Below are 16,169 nucleotides of genomic sequence, written 5' to 3' on the forward strand. Positions count from 1 at the left end.
TAAAGTGATAACATCGATGGATCGCTTTGAAAAAAAAAAAAAAATAAGAAAATATCGACACGATCGGTGTGGTGTGTCGACCTGTGGAGAGCGATATTTGTGGAAGAGCAACGAAGCATGATGCTCGCTCTTAGGCAAAGCACATGTTCTGGGTCTTCTTTTGGAGGAAGAACTTCGATGTTTATTCAGTTGGTGGTGTTAAGTTGATTATGATATCATGAAAAAATGCTAAACGATTTAGGTGTTGTGTGTGCCCTTTTAGAATAAATGGTATTTGGAGATATGATGAAGATAAATTTGAGCTTTCCGGTTTTTTTTTTTGGAATTCGAGACCTTTTGGCTGAATATTTATCTAAGGCGAGGTTTCGGAAATTAACTTAAGGTCAACATTAAGTGATTTTCGTGTTTTTAGTTGTAAGTTAAAGAAAACATTTTTTTTTGTTTTGTTCTAAAGGGTAATGTGTTTTTGTATTTTTATAAAATAGTTTAAGTCTAGATGTACATAGATGTCTGTAGGGAAGCTTTATCAATAAAGAAGTATATTTTTGTAGGTTTTTAAGGTATTAGTGATTTAGGTAATTATGTGACTTTGAAACTCTTGTTAGTTTTTGATTGATATTGAAAATGTTACCTCCGGAACTTAAGTCAGAAACTGTGCAGGAGTTAAAAAATAAAGGGAGAACAATCCGATTTATGGTAGACGTATGTCTGTCTTGCCAAGGGTCTAGGTTCAATCCTTGCCTGGGCTATCTAACGAAAGATAGAAACTATCCCACTATTTGGTTAGCTGTCATTTTTGACAGGTATACAAATACGCCATTACTTAAAATATAACCAAATCCTTTTTACAAATTCATTTAATTTTTTTAAGCTTATTACAAAAATAGTGAACATTTTTCAGTGAGAGTTTTTATGTTGTCGTGAAGCATTTTTCTCTGCCGGAATTAGAACTCTTGCTTTAAAATGCTCCTCATTCTAATCAAAAATTTATCCTCAATAATAAGGCCTACGGAAGGCCATTAAAAATATGAATTTTCGAACTTAGATCTCAGAGCATCTTAGAATGATTGTTAAATGAGGCTAGTTGAACTATTAGGGTTAATTGATTAAGCCGTCGAGTTATAATTAATTTATTTTTCTTATTGCCGAAATCGGAAGATACTGATGTTGATGAAGTTATGTGCTACATACACAAGTAAGGAATGAGTTTTTGCAGAGAGCTTCATTTATAAGTCCTTAACACTTCTTGAAAAAGTGTTATGTAAAATATAGCACATATATGTACATTAAGGTCAAAGCTTTGCTGAAATTTGTTCAAACTAAATATTTAATTTTCCTGGACTATTAACAAAATAAATTTGCACACTGCACATATTAAGTTCTATGAAAACATATATGTTTTTACGAAAAATATTATTTTCAGTGTAGAAGTTTTTCCAAATTCAGCTGTTCACTTTTTGGTTCTATGTTTTGTCCCGGCTTGCAACCCGTACACTGAACAAAATGTACATTTGTGTGCACTCAGAAGTCAAGATTCTGAAAAGATTTTGACGATATTCCGAACGCCACTGAAGAAAAAACAGGCCATCAACAAACCTCAATTTTATTTCTGCGGTCGTCAACTGCTGTGGCCTTTCAATTCCTTTCACAAAAACTTTTAAAACTGGCAACTGTTCAGCGTTTAACGAAGTTTAGGGAAATTTTGTTTACCACAGATATTTTTACACTTCAGAATTTCAGAAAGTAGTAAGCTTATAGCAAGTGTCAAACTACGATCAGAGGCTCATCATAAGTGCATGTGTTAGTTGTTAGTAAAAAATAATACAAATATAGCCTAACACACGCACAAAATACAAAACAAAATTAACATTTAACTATTACAGAACAAAAAATAAAATGAGAACGATTACGATAGTGGAGCACTGGTTCTAAACAATGATTTTAATCCCACCTTATTTAAATTTAGATCTATCGATGAACAGTTTAAATTATATAAAATGCTCATTCAACTTAAAGCTTCATTCTTTAGTTCTATGGAAGTCAATATGTATAAAATTAAATGTGCGCAGGTGATGAGTTCCGCCCCGGTAATTCAAATGTACACAATATAGCAAATAAGGTGCATCAATTTCACCATTAATGAGTTGATAAGTCATTATTAACACGCCTTTGATGGAGAGATTGCATTTAAAGAAGAAGAATACGATGTTCATAGGGAGGCAGATCATAGGGATCTTCCCAAGGAAGACCTTTTAGGGCAAAGCGAATTAAATTATGTTGAATTGATTCAATACGTTTTCTATGAATTTCGTAATAGGGAGTCCATACCTGCGAAGCATATTCAAGATGAGGACGAACATGGCAATTATACAAAGAAAGGGTAACATAGGGATCATTGAACTCCCTAGCCCAGCGTTTTATAAAACCAAGCATAGAACTTGCCTTATTAACAATAACATTTATGTGATGTGTAAACTCTAAGTTTGAACAGAAATGTACACCTAAATCTTTAAATGTGGAGACACGACAGAGTTTTTGCTGTGATATACAGTAGTCAAATACGTTACTGATTAGTTTTTTATTAAATGTTATAGTCTGGCATTTTAAAGGGTTGAGTAAAAGGCTATTTATCCCACACCAAAATGTGAAACTATCAATGTCGGCTTGTAAAAGAATACGATCATGGTTGGACTTTATTATTTTGAAATCTTCATATCGTCAGCAAAAATGAGAAGTTCACTTGAGCGTAGACATGACGATACATCGTTAATAGACAGGATGAACAGAAAAGGGCCAAGATGGCTTCCCTGTGGAACACCAAATTGAGCAACAAAAGGTTCAGAATGACAATTTCTAAATTTTACCTCGTACATTGACAATCCATATTTCTCTGACAGATTCTGAAATGTTAACCCATGTTGACGGTGCAAAACAAGCCATTCTTTCACTTCAAGTGTCAGCGGTTTTATCCTGAAGTCATAAGCAAATTAAATAAAACTTAAAACTCAAATAATTTTAAATTGATATTAATGTGTTCTACCTTTGAATATTTTGTCGATATGAAAGATCTTTCTGTAAAATTATTATTTTGTTAGCAATAATAGAGAAAAAAAACATTACTTTGTTTTGTCACGTGATGTCAGCTACATAATAACGCTTCAAAATTCCCGCAATTCATGCCAAATAGATAAAACATTTAACGGCTTATTTTAACAAATCATCACAAAATAAAAAAGTGAAGTCGAAATATGAAATTAAGCGATAAATGATCTTAACTTTTAAATAATAGTGTTATAAAAAAGAATAAACTGATCTTGCGCTTTAACTAGTCTGACAGCGTCAATTCAAAGCTCGGAAGGGTAACATAGTTTTCTATAAAGAGCTATTTTAGATAATAAACTCAATGTAGTCAATATTCCCATTTATTTGTCCCACTTATTTGATTTCCTCTTAAAAATAGACTACGAGTATCTGAATTCAAGTATCGCGATCTAAAAATTCATTGATCGCCCACGGTTAAAACAAGTGTAGCCGGTACCTTTCTTTTAGTCTCATTCTTATATTCTTCAAATACTTTCGATTTCACGTTTATAAAAATGTCTGTGATATTTTTAGAACAATACGACCACTTTGCTGTGAAATTACAAATAGATAAATGTGACACCCCAATGATACTCTTAATTCATCAACACAACAAATCGTGAAAAAAAAATACAAAATAATTATAAACAACCACCACCGGCTTGCAGTCGCGGCCGGTTTAATTTGTTTTGCTTCCGGATGATTTCTCTCATAATCCACTCACTCTCACTTACACTTCCTCAACGATCGCCGCCATTTTTCTGACTCTCTCTCTTTAAAGTGATCGTTAAGTTTTGAAACTTAACGAAAAATAATGATTTTTCTTTTGAAATTGGCAGCCATGATAATTTTTCGACTTTCCTTATTTCGAAAGCTCATATCCCAGATAGATGGTGTGTCTTCAGTGGTGAGTGCGTGCAACGGGATTACTCAACGTCTGTATAAAGGAAAAATAAAAATGGGTCCAAGTGATCCCGAAGAAAATATTGAAAATTTTTAGAAAATTTTAGAGTTTTAGCACTTCTTATTTTTTTTAAAAAGAAAAATCAAATACCATTCGCGACTTCTCAGCTTTTTCGTTTGTGATGCAAGAAAATTCTTAGTGAAATTGTTTTTTTTTTTTGAGTGTATTGTTAAGTGAAAATTGACAAATCGAAAAGAATAGAAAAATAAAATTATTTCAAATGAAGAAATTTTCTTCTTGGTTCATGGGAAATCAACCAGGACGACAGCAGAAACAAACACAAAGTGGAAGACCTAAAAAGAATGTTCACTGGAAATCTGCAGGTAATTTCGAAAAACATAAAGAATTGAAAAATAAAAATTCAATCGAAAATGCATAAAAAAGTAATTTCACACCCATTTGAGGGAAGAATTGAAATTTAATTATATTTTTTCTTCACATTCCACGTCGCGTCGTCGATGCCTTATTGTTACATAGATCGGAGCTAGAAATGGATATTTTTAGAAAAATACTCTCAAGTGGTTGATGTGTGAATTGGGTTGTTCTGAAACTCAACGAAACTCTTTGCTCTTTGGCAATTTCAATATTGTGTGTCATGCGCCTGGTTTTCAAAGTGAATTTCGAAAAAGTTGAACTTTTATTAAATGAAAACATTAGCGGTATTTTGTGGATACGCATTATAAGCTAACTTGTCAAAAATATATGTAGCTACTAAAGTTTTATTTGTTATTTTGTTTTTAAATGAGACTGTGTCTTGTTTCAGTGATGATTTGTGTAGATAAGTTTAGAAAATCAACAAAAATACCATTTAGTAAAATATTTAGAACGACTTACTCTGAATGAAGTGTAAAATTTGAGTTTTTAAATAGACCCCGATGAGGTGGAAGACCTATTTTCTTTACAGTTTTTTTGTTTGTTTTTATTTGTTCGATTATTTTAAAATGCAAAATTAAGATTATATATTGTTTATTTTTTTGGTGGTAAATGTTTTGACTGTCGAAGAGTTCGCAAGGAAAAAGCTTACACTGTAATTGGCGCAGGATTATATTTTATTTTCTCATGTATAAATTATAACTTTAATAATTTGATTCCCATTGATCTCCTATTAAGGGTTGTAATGTAATTTATTTTAAGTTTTTAGTCACGAAAGCCACTTGAAATGGGGATTTTGAAAAGTATTAAATTCTAAGAGTCAAAAAACCTCCCAGTCTTTTTTCCCAAAACAATATAAAACTTTCACGAAAATTACTTATTTTAGCAATTGTATCCAGGGTTTGTTTTTTTTTTTCATTACTATTTTTAACTTTTGATCGTTAATGACAATTTTGGAAAAAATTTAACAACTGGAAGTTTAAAATATATCAGATTGCGGTTAAGTTTAATGTAACCTTACATTTTACTAGGAATGACATAGGAGTCAAAAACATAATATTTTCATAACTATAATTTGAAATTATAAAATTAGAGGAAATATTGAAGTTATAGAACCATGTTAAAAATATTTAGTTGTGTGTTTCGTGAAATAATATAGTACCTCGTTATTTTAAGGGACGTTATTTCGCAGTATTAAATTACGCTGAAGTAGTACCCGTATCGTGATGTTTAATGTCCAATTTCTTAAACAGCCTCATAATTGTTAGCATTTTCCTAGTTACAAAAAGTTTTCGGACTGTTTTCATTTTGAAATATTAATAATACTAACAAAGGCTTCATTTTTGACTTTAATTTAAACCTTTGGCTTTTAATTTTCTAAAGTTAGCAACAAAATTAATTTTTTATGATGGTTGAAGTATTAAACAATAATAATTTCTTAGATTTTTCGTTCCTACAAATATTGGATCAATGAAATAATAGTTGAAGTTTTTTATTGAAGAAATGAAAAATGAGCAGAAATAAGCTTGCTCTATACATTTCAGCTTAACTTGAGTTGAGCCCTAGGTGATTTGAGTTCAGTATTACTTTTCTGTCAAATGACCGAACTTTATAAATTGATTTTGTTTTAATAAGATTTGTTTTACTTGAAACTTGTAATCGCTTCAAATTCTTTTGGATAATACAATATTGCTCTGAGAAAGAACGATTTCCAAACTTTGGGTTTCACTTTCAACAAAGTATTTTATGGATCATGTTTTAGCTGTGATCTTGATGGATTACAAAAAAAACTTAAAAAAGTTGTAATTTTAATTTTCACCTTTAGCAAGTCATGTTTTACACACTAGAACAAAAGACTGGTTCTATCATCATATAAAAACTGAACACGTCTATTCGGTGACAGCTTGTGGGTAACGGTCCTATTAATTTAAAACGTCTCACCCTCTTTGACCATTATTTTAGCGGTTTATGCTCCAAAGAAATGGCCAGCTGCATTCCTCCCCTTAAACAGTTTAATCGTAATACTGGCGATTCCAATAATGCTCATTAGTATACCCTCGAAGACCTACTTCGTAGTACTGTCAAGTACAGAGATTCGTTCTTTAGCCGTACTACGGGAATGTAGAATTCCTTGCAACACGCTTTTCCCAGCCATCTGGGTTGGATTGTGGGAAGGGCAACTGGAGTAGAAGCCCGGGGCTTCCACAAACAGGGTGCCCCCACAAAAGAGACTTGGGAAACTTTTTGTCTCAAACTTCAACTATTAAACATCTTTTCCTTTGATATGTATATTTTTTTTTGTCTTTTGCCTCTACCTACAACCTACAGTACCTTGTACATACATGATTATTTAATTATATTAATCTTAAATAACAGAAATTGTTGATCTATATTTGTTCACTCCAATCAATACTGCCAACACGAGTGGAACATACAAGGGGATGCGGGCTCTTATTTTGGAGAAAAATCATTCATCGCGGCGTTCGTACCTTGTTGTGGTCATTCTCTAAGTTTAGTGGGAAAGGCAGCTACTATCTCTTGTCCATCGGCTGCTCAATTATTTAATTTCGTGCAGAATTCGTACACGTTTTTCCCTTCAGTGCAAAGCGGCACTGAATTCTGATTGAGAAATTATCGTTGAAGAAAAGCGGCCAGTTTTAAGTCTTGAAAAAGCGCAGCGACACTGGTTGGTCTTTTCAAACTGAAGCTACGAAAGCCTTAGTCAACGGCTATTCGGAAATCGAAGTAGCTCTAACAAGCATATCTTCCAATAAAGAGCAAAAAGACATCGTGAGGAATGCACCTTCTACAGAAGATGAGTGGTCTCGATACCGCTTTGTTTACAACATTTTGGAGGCCATTAAACGCTACAAAAAACATGTTGCAAGACCCGAAAATGATTCTTGAATCGGCAATGCGTGCAGTAGAATCATTAAAATCCGAGGAAGCAGCCAAACAAATATCCCATACTGATGAATATGTACAATCACGCACCCGCACCGGAACGAGAAAGGTGAGGTTTAATCCGCTCAATTACGGGACAGCACAAGACGAAAATCTGTCACCCAAGGAAAAATATAAAGTATCCGCCTTCATCTCAGTGATTGACCAGCTATCCGTCTCTCTTACTGAAAGATTGCATTCCTATGCAGCTGTACGTTCGAGATTTGGATTCCTGAATCACATCGAGAAGATGAATGCTGGAAATTTGCACGCTGCAGTAGAGGCATTGGTGAAAGTGTATCCAGATGATTAGGAGCATAGCCTTGGTAAATGAGTTGGTTCAATTTGTGTCTATGATTGACTCATACAAAAAGGAAAACGACTATGAATTAGATCAATCGCCTTAACTATTTTACTACCAAATTCTCGAAAATCAAAATTTTAGAGCTACATTCCAAACCTCGAAATCGCATTGAGAATCTATTTGGTTTTGATGGTAACAAATTGAACTGGAGTGCGCTCAATTTCAAAAATGCAAATTATAAAAAATGTAGGCATGATGGGACGAAACCGTCTATCGAAGCTCTCTCTTGACCATTGAAAGCGATTTATTCCGAGAACTGGATTTCAACGAAACCATCAACGATTTTTCAAAGAAAACTGGACTGGGTGTTAACCCACACAAAACCGATCTGGTCTTATTTTCGAGGAGATACAAAATTCCATTTGTCTACCCTCCTTACATTAAAGGAATCCAATTAAAATTCTCAGACGAGGCTAAATACCTAGGTCTTGTCTTAGACAAAAAACTAAATTGGAAACGCAACGTACAGGAAAGAGTCAAAAAAGCCACTGTAGCTCTCTTTTCTTGCAAAAAATCTATTGGTAATAGGTTTACAACCCAGAATCACGCATTGGCTATACACATCGGTAATCAGACCGATTTTAGCGTACGGTGTGGCAGTATGGTGGACTGCCTTAGAGAAATGTATAAACAGGGATAAGCTAAATAAAGTCCAACGCTCAGCCTGCCTTTGTATGAGCGGATCGCTTCACACGACCCCGTCTGCGGCACTGGACACCTTGCTCTACCTTACACCTCTTGACTTATTTAGCAAACAAATAGCTGCAACCTCTGCTATTCGCCTCAATGCTTCGTCGCAGTGGACTAACAACAACATTGGCCACTCCGTAATTCTAAGGTACTTAGAATCAATTCCAAAGCACACTAACTACACCATACCCCAACTACAATTCGACAGAAATTTCCAGATTTCTACCTACCAGATCTTTTTGGGAGGATAGGACATTTTTGGAGGATGAGTCGATCCGTTTTTACACAGATGGGCCAAAAACAAAGAAGGGGTTGGTGGAGGTGTGTACTCTGAACGACTGAAATTAAGTCTCTCATTCCGCCTTCCCAATCATTGTAGCGTGTTGCAGGCGGAACTTTTGGGCGATAAAAGAAGTCTTGTCTTGGCTCAAAGAAAACGTGATATCAACATCTGATATCCGTATTTTCTCTGATAGCCAGGCCGCTATCAAATCTTTGGACTCTGTCTCTACAAACTCTATAACAGTCCATAACTGTCGATCATCTCTAATGGAGATGGCGCAACAGTTTAATATTCACCTTTGCTGGGTGCCGGGCCATAGAGACATTCCAGGTAACTGTAAGGACGATGAACTCGCCAGGAACGGTACAGTACAGCCCATGCTACCACGTTTGGCAAGTACTTTCATACCAATCGCTACTTGTAAACTGCTACTAATGCAAGACGCTGTGAGGAGGGCAGGCACCAGGTGGAACAACATCAACACGTGTCAAATCACAAAAAACATCTGGTCAACACTGGATTTAAAACGTTCAAGGTGCTTGCTCTCTCTAAGCAGATCGCATATAAGCTCGATAATAGGTGTCATAACCGGACACTGTCTAATAGGAAAGCACGCCACGAGACTAGTCGTATTCTCAAATGACTTTTGCAGAAGCTGTATGGACGAGGAAGAGGAAGCTCTAGCTCGAAAACGCAAGAATTACCTAGGAGAATTCTTCTTTAACGATCTAAATCATATCGGTATAATCAGCCTGTAAGGGACTCAAGCTGGTTCCATTGAGCTTAGGAGGAAACCTCAAGATTCATGTGGTATCACAATGGGCTATTAAATTGGCCAAAGTGTGTCTTGGACAGCCACTATAACCTAACCTAACCTAACCTCCGTTCGTAAACCCTAAATTTTAATTTCAGATAATTTTTTTCTATGTGTTTGTTCAATACTAAAGGAATCTACTTAGTTTCACAAGAAATTATTTATTGAAAAACTCGAGAGAAAAAAATGGTATACTTTATTTTAAATTAATTTATTATTATTATTTAAATTATTGATTCGAGGCCTCTGGACCTTTAAATCGGGCCCTTCCAGCCATTACAATATTCAGGAATGCAAAACCAATGCGCACCGACAACTCCTTTTAACCCCTCTCTCCCTTTCCAAGATGCGGGTTTAAATTACTTAGGATCCTCTACAATGTCTATTGTTATTAAAGTATAACGATATTTTGTTTGATATAATAAGTCATGGTTTGTTTAAAAAAAACAAAAGGTATTTTAGAAATATAAGACTTAGTCGTAGTCATTGATAGGGTATTAAATAAAAATTAACTCTCATCATCAGTATCAGCTCTATCTAATCGGATCCAGCCCGGCCTCATTCAACAATTCTCTCCATTTATCCGGATATCGAGCTGACGCCAGTATTGCGCACCCCAAGAATGCCAGCTAGAAGTGTAGTTTTTGTTGACGATATCTACTTGTACCTTCGAGTCTCCCTACATTAGTGGCCATACATAAGTGGCCAACAATTTTCCATAAAACCTTCTTCTCGAGCGTGCTTAAGAAGTCGGAATGCCTTTTAACAATCATCCAGGCCTTGGATCCATATGTCAGCACTAGCAAAACCATCGTATTGTAAGGCAGCAGCTTAGAAGTTATGTTAAGTTTTCTGTATTTAAAAAGCTTTGCTCTGTTTGCTATAAACTGTGAACCACTATAATTCAAACGAACGAATTAAATATGTCATTTCGTAGATAATATTGTTGCCTGCAATTTTTTGCTTAGGATTGACGATTTTAAACAAATGTCCGATACCGCTCTTAAACTTTGTTCTTCCAAAAAATATTCCTCTCCAAAAACAGGCCTTTTAAACTCAAGTAAAATTAAGCAACATCAACTTTAAAAATGACGATACTTTCTGCAATGGCTTTAACATTCTACTAAATCGTAAAATTGTTTATGTGTACATGTCTTAAAAATTGAAATTTAGAGGCTTTCCAAACTTTTTAGTTGTTGAGATTGGATCGATAACTTCCAAAGCAAAGTAAAACAAAACAAAAATGTATACAAAATTGGTCACTAGGATGGGGATCTATTCGCTTACTCCTCAATTATCCGACTTAATTTTATATCTAAATGTTTGTTCAAAAAACATATAAAAGAAAATATAGGCTACAATACCCTATCTGGTTCTTTTTTTATTTAAATATATCAAGACAAATTTGTTCGCTTAAAAGAACCATCAAATTCAATTGTTTAGTAATTGCGTTCTCTTATTTACTTCCAGAACGACCATCACCACCGGGACGTCCAATCCTCATCCCCCTATCGGATCAGCAACCTGATGTCGTCACATTAAAATGGGAACGACCGAAAATCGACGGAGGCTCACCCATAACCAGCTACATCATCGAACATCGTCGCATGGGCTCACCACATTGGGTCCGTTCAACACCAACACCTGTCACAGGATGCGAGGTATCGATTAGTGGTCTTGAACCTGGTTGGCGTTATCAATTCCGTGCGATTGCTGAAAATGTCGTTGGCAAATCAGATCCAAGTGAACTTTCGGATCCTTTGACTGTTACACTCCAGCGAAACGCCATCAGTGTTCCAAGATTTGCTAGCGAACTCACCGACATGTCCGTTGTGGAAAATGAACGCGTCGAGTTTCGAGTATCGGTTTTGGGACAGCCACAGCCAGAGATAAGTTGGTTTAAAGATGGCTACGAAATCTTCAGTAGTCGACGAACGAAAATTGTAAACGACAACGACGCCAGTGTATTGATTATTCACCAGGTGGCGCTTACCGATGAGGGTGAAATAAAATGCACGGCGACCAATCGAGCTGGTCATGTGGTAACCAAGGCCAAGTTGATGGTAGAAGCTCCGCCGAAAATACGATTGCCACGGAACTATGAAGACGGCTTGATTGTCGAGGCTGATGAAGTTCTACGATTGAAGGTTGGCATTGCGGGGCAGCCAGCACCATCAGTTGTTTGGCTACATGAAGGTGAGTTCATAACAAATGGCGGTCGACATGAGTTGGTGACAACAGATAAGAATTCGTCACTCAAAATTGACAATGTGAAACGCATAGACCGCGGGGAGTACAGTATCAAGGCAGTGAATAAGCTCGGGGAAGATGCGACATCTTTTCTAGTTACCGTAACGTCGAGGCCTGACACACCAGGAAAAGTGCGCCTCAACACATCGTATGGAAAGTCAGTTACACTGTCTTGGACGGCTCCGGAAGATGACGGAGGGTGCAAGATCGGAAACTACATTGTTGAGTACTTCCGTATAGGCTGGAATGTCTGGTTGAAAGCTGCAACCACAAGGCAGCTGAGCACAACCTTAAACGACTTGATTGAAGGCTCCGAATATAAATTCAGAGTGAAAGCCGAGAATCCGTACGGACTCAGTGACCCGGGAGAAGAATCAGATGTACTATTCGTACCCGATCCTAAGCGCGGTCTTAATTCCCCCGATGGTGATGATTCGAGAAAGCCAGTTCCACCTCGACGCAAGACGTTATCACCTCAAAGAGCAGTACCTGATGGTGAGGAGCAAAGTGGAGACACATCTCCAAGACAACCATCACCATTGCTAAACCGCAAGACCAAACCTCAAATCCTGGACAATGAGGACTTGCATCGAGAGATGTCTTACGGAACTAATCTAACAGAATCTCGCAGGTCTCCACCGTCTCCAATAAAGATGGATGTTCCTGGTGGAAATCTAACTAGGCGCAGCCCAAGCCCAAGAGTCCCAGACGGAGATGAAGAGATTCAAGTGGCACCAGCACTTCCAAGGAAAGTGATATCAAGGCCAACTCTTCCTCCTCTTTCACTACCGTCGTCGGAGCCATCAAGGCCAATCTCACCATCAGTGTTTCCACTCAAACCGGTAACCACAATGAATTCGCCATCAATAGCTCCAGCTCTTAGTCCCGTTCTTACATCGGCACTTGCACCAATACTAAGGTTTGCACCGGCAACACCAACTCTGCCCACTCCGTTACCAACTCCTCCATCTCCTCGAACTCTATCACCCTCAACAAAAACTCCTATGCAAACTAAAGCCACTGAGTCCAGTAACAAATCACTTCAGAAGCAGGCAAACCCTCAGAAAATTTTAGAACCTGCAAAGCAACAAGAGGAAATTTCGAGACAGTCAAATCCTCAGCAAACTGTTGAACCTATAAAGAAGCAAGCTGAATCACCCAAAGAAACTCAAGCACAATCTCGAGTTCGTAGTGTGAGTCCACCCGGACAAGCAGTACGTCGAACCCCACCTGAGACAGTTCAAGCCCCACTGAAGACATCCAAGACACCCCCAGAAACTCCACCAGAACTAAAGAAAACATCTCAGGCTCTACAAAGAAGTGAAGAACCTTCAAATTTGGATGTCAATCAACGTGTTCAACGATTTTCAGATCAACCATTCAGTACATCCGAGAGAAGATCATCGCAAAATGGAGTCGTAGCTAATCCAACGATTGAAATTAGCGCCCCAGCTAGTGATCCAGCAGGAAGTGAACCACATCCACTTTCGGAAACCGAGAAACTCGACGAGGTTCACACGAGCAATGAATTTATGTTGGTGGTCTTCCAAAAAAACAGCAAGGTCAAGGATACCGAAAGTATGTTATTCGATATTTTTCCAAACTTTATTTCCAATAATTTTTCTTGCAGAACAAGACTCCTTCGACTTGGACCTGGAAGAAGCACTTCAGCCACCACCAATCTCAATATCTTCACCCGACCTAGCATCACTTGAGTTTTCAAATCTTCACACTTTCCCACTGCGACGTTCGGTAAGTTCGACAGAGTTGCTTTACGAACGTGCCATGGCCCGATTTTATGAAGCTGTCGAAATGGAAGAAGCAGAAAAAGCCAAAAAACTAAAGATTGCTCAAGAAAAGCTCACTGTTCAACCGACTCAAGTGCGTAAGCGTCTTGGATCGATGAGTGAAGCGGAAAGACAATCATTTGAGAGGCGCAGCCAAAGGCGTCGTCAATCGGCTGACATAGCTGAGATAGTAAATAAATCAAAATGGGACTCCAGTGACAGCTTGGCTAGTAAAAAAGGCCTATTGCGTACTCGTGGCATGCTGAATCAGATAAGTCATGACACCGACGATGGAAGCGAGTACCTCGATCATCCTAGGGCCTTCCAAAAGCAGATAAGTCAAGAGACCGACGAAGGCAGCGATTACCAAGATCAACGACCTCGGCGAATGCATAAACAGATAAGCCAGGAAACCGATGAGGGCAGTGACTACCACGACCATGAACGAACTGGTGCCAGCTTCGATGTCGAATCAGACTACACAGCAAGCACAGAATCAGTATCCGAAGACTCGATAGAGAAATTCAAAAGGGAACTCGTTGCTCGCACACGTTCAGCCAGTACCGAATTGGAGACTTATCATCCGAGAAGTATGTCGGCAGGCGTTTTTACTCCATATCGAGCTCCGACGCCTGAACAGTCAGTAGTTGTTCTCAACCGTCCGATGCCTTTGGCGAGTCCCGATTTCGTTCCGAAGCCAATTCTCAAAAGACCTTCCAACGAAAGTGTTGGAACTGATGAACCAGCTTCACCAACAAGTGTTGTCCCACCCAGTTCTCCACCACCGATGAGCCCAAATATGCCAACAAGCCCCATCAATGAAAAACCCGATAAGTCAAAGGGCTTTAAGTCATTCTTCAAATGGGATAAGAAAACCCCCACAGAAAAGAACACAGAAGCTAATGCAGAACCACCACCAACAACCAGACCCCAACTCAAGTCTGAAACAAGTGTCGAAACTAAAAGAAGAATCAAAGAGGAAGAAGAACGTGCCAAACTTGAAGCCGAGAGAATTTTCCAGGAAGAGGCCAAGGTTGTTGCCGATCATTACGGAGATATTGTGCGACAAGTTGGCAGCACAAAGAAGTATAACCCTCCCTTATATCTAAACCGTGACGAATTGAAGAAGGCTGCCGAAAAAGCTGAACGGGAAAGCAACACTGAGAATTATAACCCCACTCACGGGAAGTCCCGTTTGTCATTGATCGAACGCCATCAAACTCAGCACGTTACTCAAAGCCCAAGCCGGATGCATATGAAAGACAAGGAGCAACAAAACGCTGAGGAAGTATTCAGCGAAGAGGAAGCTACTCCCTCATCGACATCACAACTCTCACAGCGTTCCGAAAGTCGAGGTCGGAAGAAAATTGTCAAAGTTAAGAAAATTATCAAAAAACGCATACCATCAAGCACTCGGTCTAGAGAAGCATCTTCAACCAGGCCAGCAAACGCTGCGGAAGTTCCACCTGATGACGCTAGGAGCAGACAAGTTGAACGGCCTAAAATTACAGCTCCAGAGCCGATTAAAAAATCCCTTCCCACAACTTCTACAGAGACCAAACCCACACAACCCCAAACTGCCCTCGTCGCTGTTCCTCAGAAATCACCCGATGAACTTTCCCAAGAAGCCGAGGAAAAAGTTCGTTCAGCCTTGAGTTACATGACAGATGTGTGTCTGTTCATTGCCGCTTGTTATGTCTACTTATTCAAAGACGCAAGATTGGTTCTTCCCATTTTGGCGTTGATGGTTTACCGACAGTTGGGCGAAGTCATCCGAAATAGTATTCCAGATTGGATGAAGAAGAAGAGACAATGACCACCGTCAAAATTTTTATGGATTTTTGAACTTTCAACTTAAATGATACTATTTGTGTGCGTTAAATTTATGATTTATGTTCCCAAACACAACAAAGTGATGTTTTTGTTTTTGTATTATTTGACTATCGGAGGTGTACTTGCAGGAGTTATTTAAAAATGTTGGACCATGTTCTTGCCTTGAAAATTATTTATTAACTTACAAAAAAAAATAACTTTAATAAAATTACTTATAAATTTATACAAAAAAAGGAGGAAAATGAAGATTGTTTTATTTCAAATCTGTGATAATTAATTTTCACGAATTTATTACAGAAAGTTGCTTTTTTTACTTTGACTCCTATGTTGCTGCAAGGTTTTGTTTGAATTAACTTTCAGAAGCTATTAACATGAACTCCTATGCTTCTGCAAGGTTTTGTTCTAATTTAAAGCTTGAGATCCTGTGTACATGTGTTTCACCCAGTTCAAATCAACATCCTAAAGGTATGCAATGATTTCTTATGTTCAGACCTTCCTTGAGATATGCTTCTTAAAAAACTAAACTCCTGCAAAGTATCCGCTGTACAGGCTGTTACCTACTTAAATTTCTGAGCGCCTGGTGTTTTTATTTTAGATAATTTTTGTTAAATAAGAAAAATCGTCACGTGATTTTTTCTTAGTTTTCTAAAATGGGGGTTTGACAGTTTTTTAACATGTGTTAAATATGTGATTAGGAGAGTGAACGAAGAATGAATGTATTGTATATAAACATTCATATTATAGTGGATTTGCCGGGCTTGAGCTTTTAAGGGGTTAAAGGCGCAAAA

At 37.6% G+C, this 16,169-nt stretch overlaps 1 protein-coding gene across 1 annotated transcript; it reads left to right on the plus strand.

Moving 5' to 3' along the window:
- The first annotated feature begins 3,977 nt into the window (after positions 1-3,977).
- LOC129944534 (proteoglycan 4) lies at positions 3,978-15,623 on the plus strand. Its single transcript, XM_056054030.1, has 3 exons — positions 3,978-4,368; positions 10,982-13,339; positions 13,392-15,623. The coding sequence occupies exons 1-3, from the start codon at positions 4,266-4,268 to the stop codon at positions 15,362-15,364; spliced, it is 4,434 nt and encodes a 1,477-aa protein (XP_055910005.1). The 5' UTR covers positions 3,978-4,265; the 3' UTR covers positions 15,365-15,623.
- The last annotated feature ends 546 nt before the right edge of the window (positions 15,624-16,169 follow it).

The sequence above is a fragment of the Eupeodes corollae genome, chromosome 2 (genome assembly GCF_945859685.1).
Source record: "Eupeodes corollae chromosome 2, idEupCoro1.1, whole genome shotgun sequence".
Classification (NCBI taxonomy): Eukaryota; Metazoa; Arthropoda; class Insecta; order Diptera; family Syrphidae; genus Eupeodes; species Eupeodes corollae.

Excerpts from the sequence above, each read along its gene's own strand:
- LOC129944534 (XM_056054030.1), top strand. The coding sequence starts at position 4,266 with ATGAAGAAATTTTCTTCTTGGTTCATGGGAAATCAACCAGGACGACAG. Across the intron at positions 4,369-10,981 it reads TGTTCACTGGAAATCTGCAG|AACGACCATCACCACCGGGA; the intron begins GTAATTTCGAAA and ends ATTTACTTCCAG. Across the intron at positions 13,340-13,391 it reads CAAGGTCAAGGATACCGAAA|AACAAGACTCCTTCGACTTG; the intron begins GTATGTTATTCG and ends TTTTTCTTGCAG.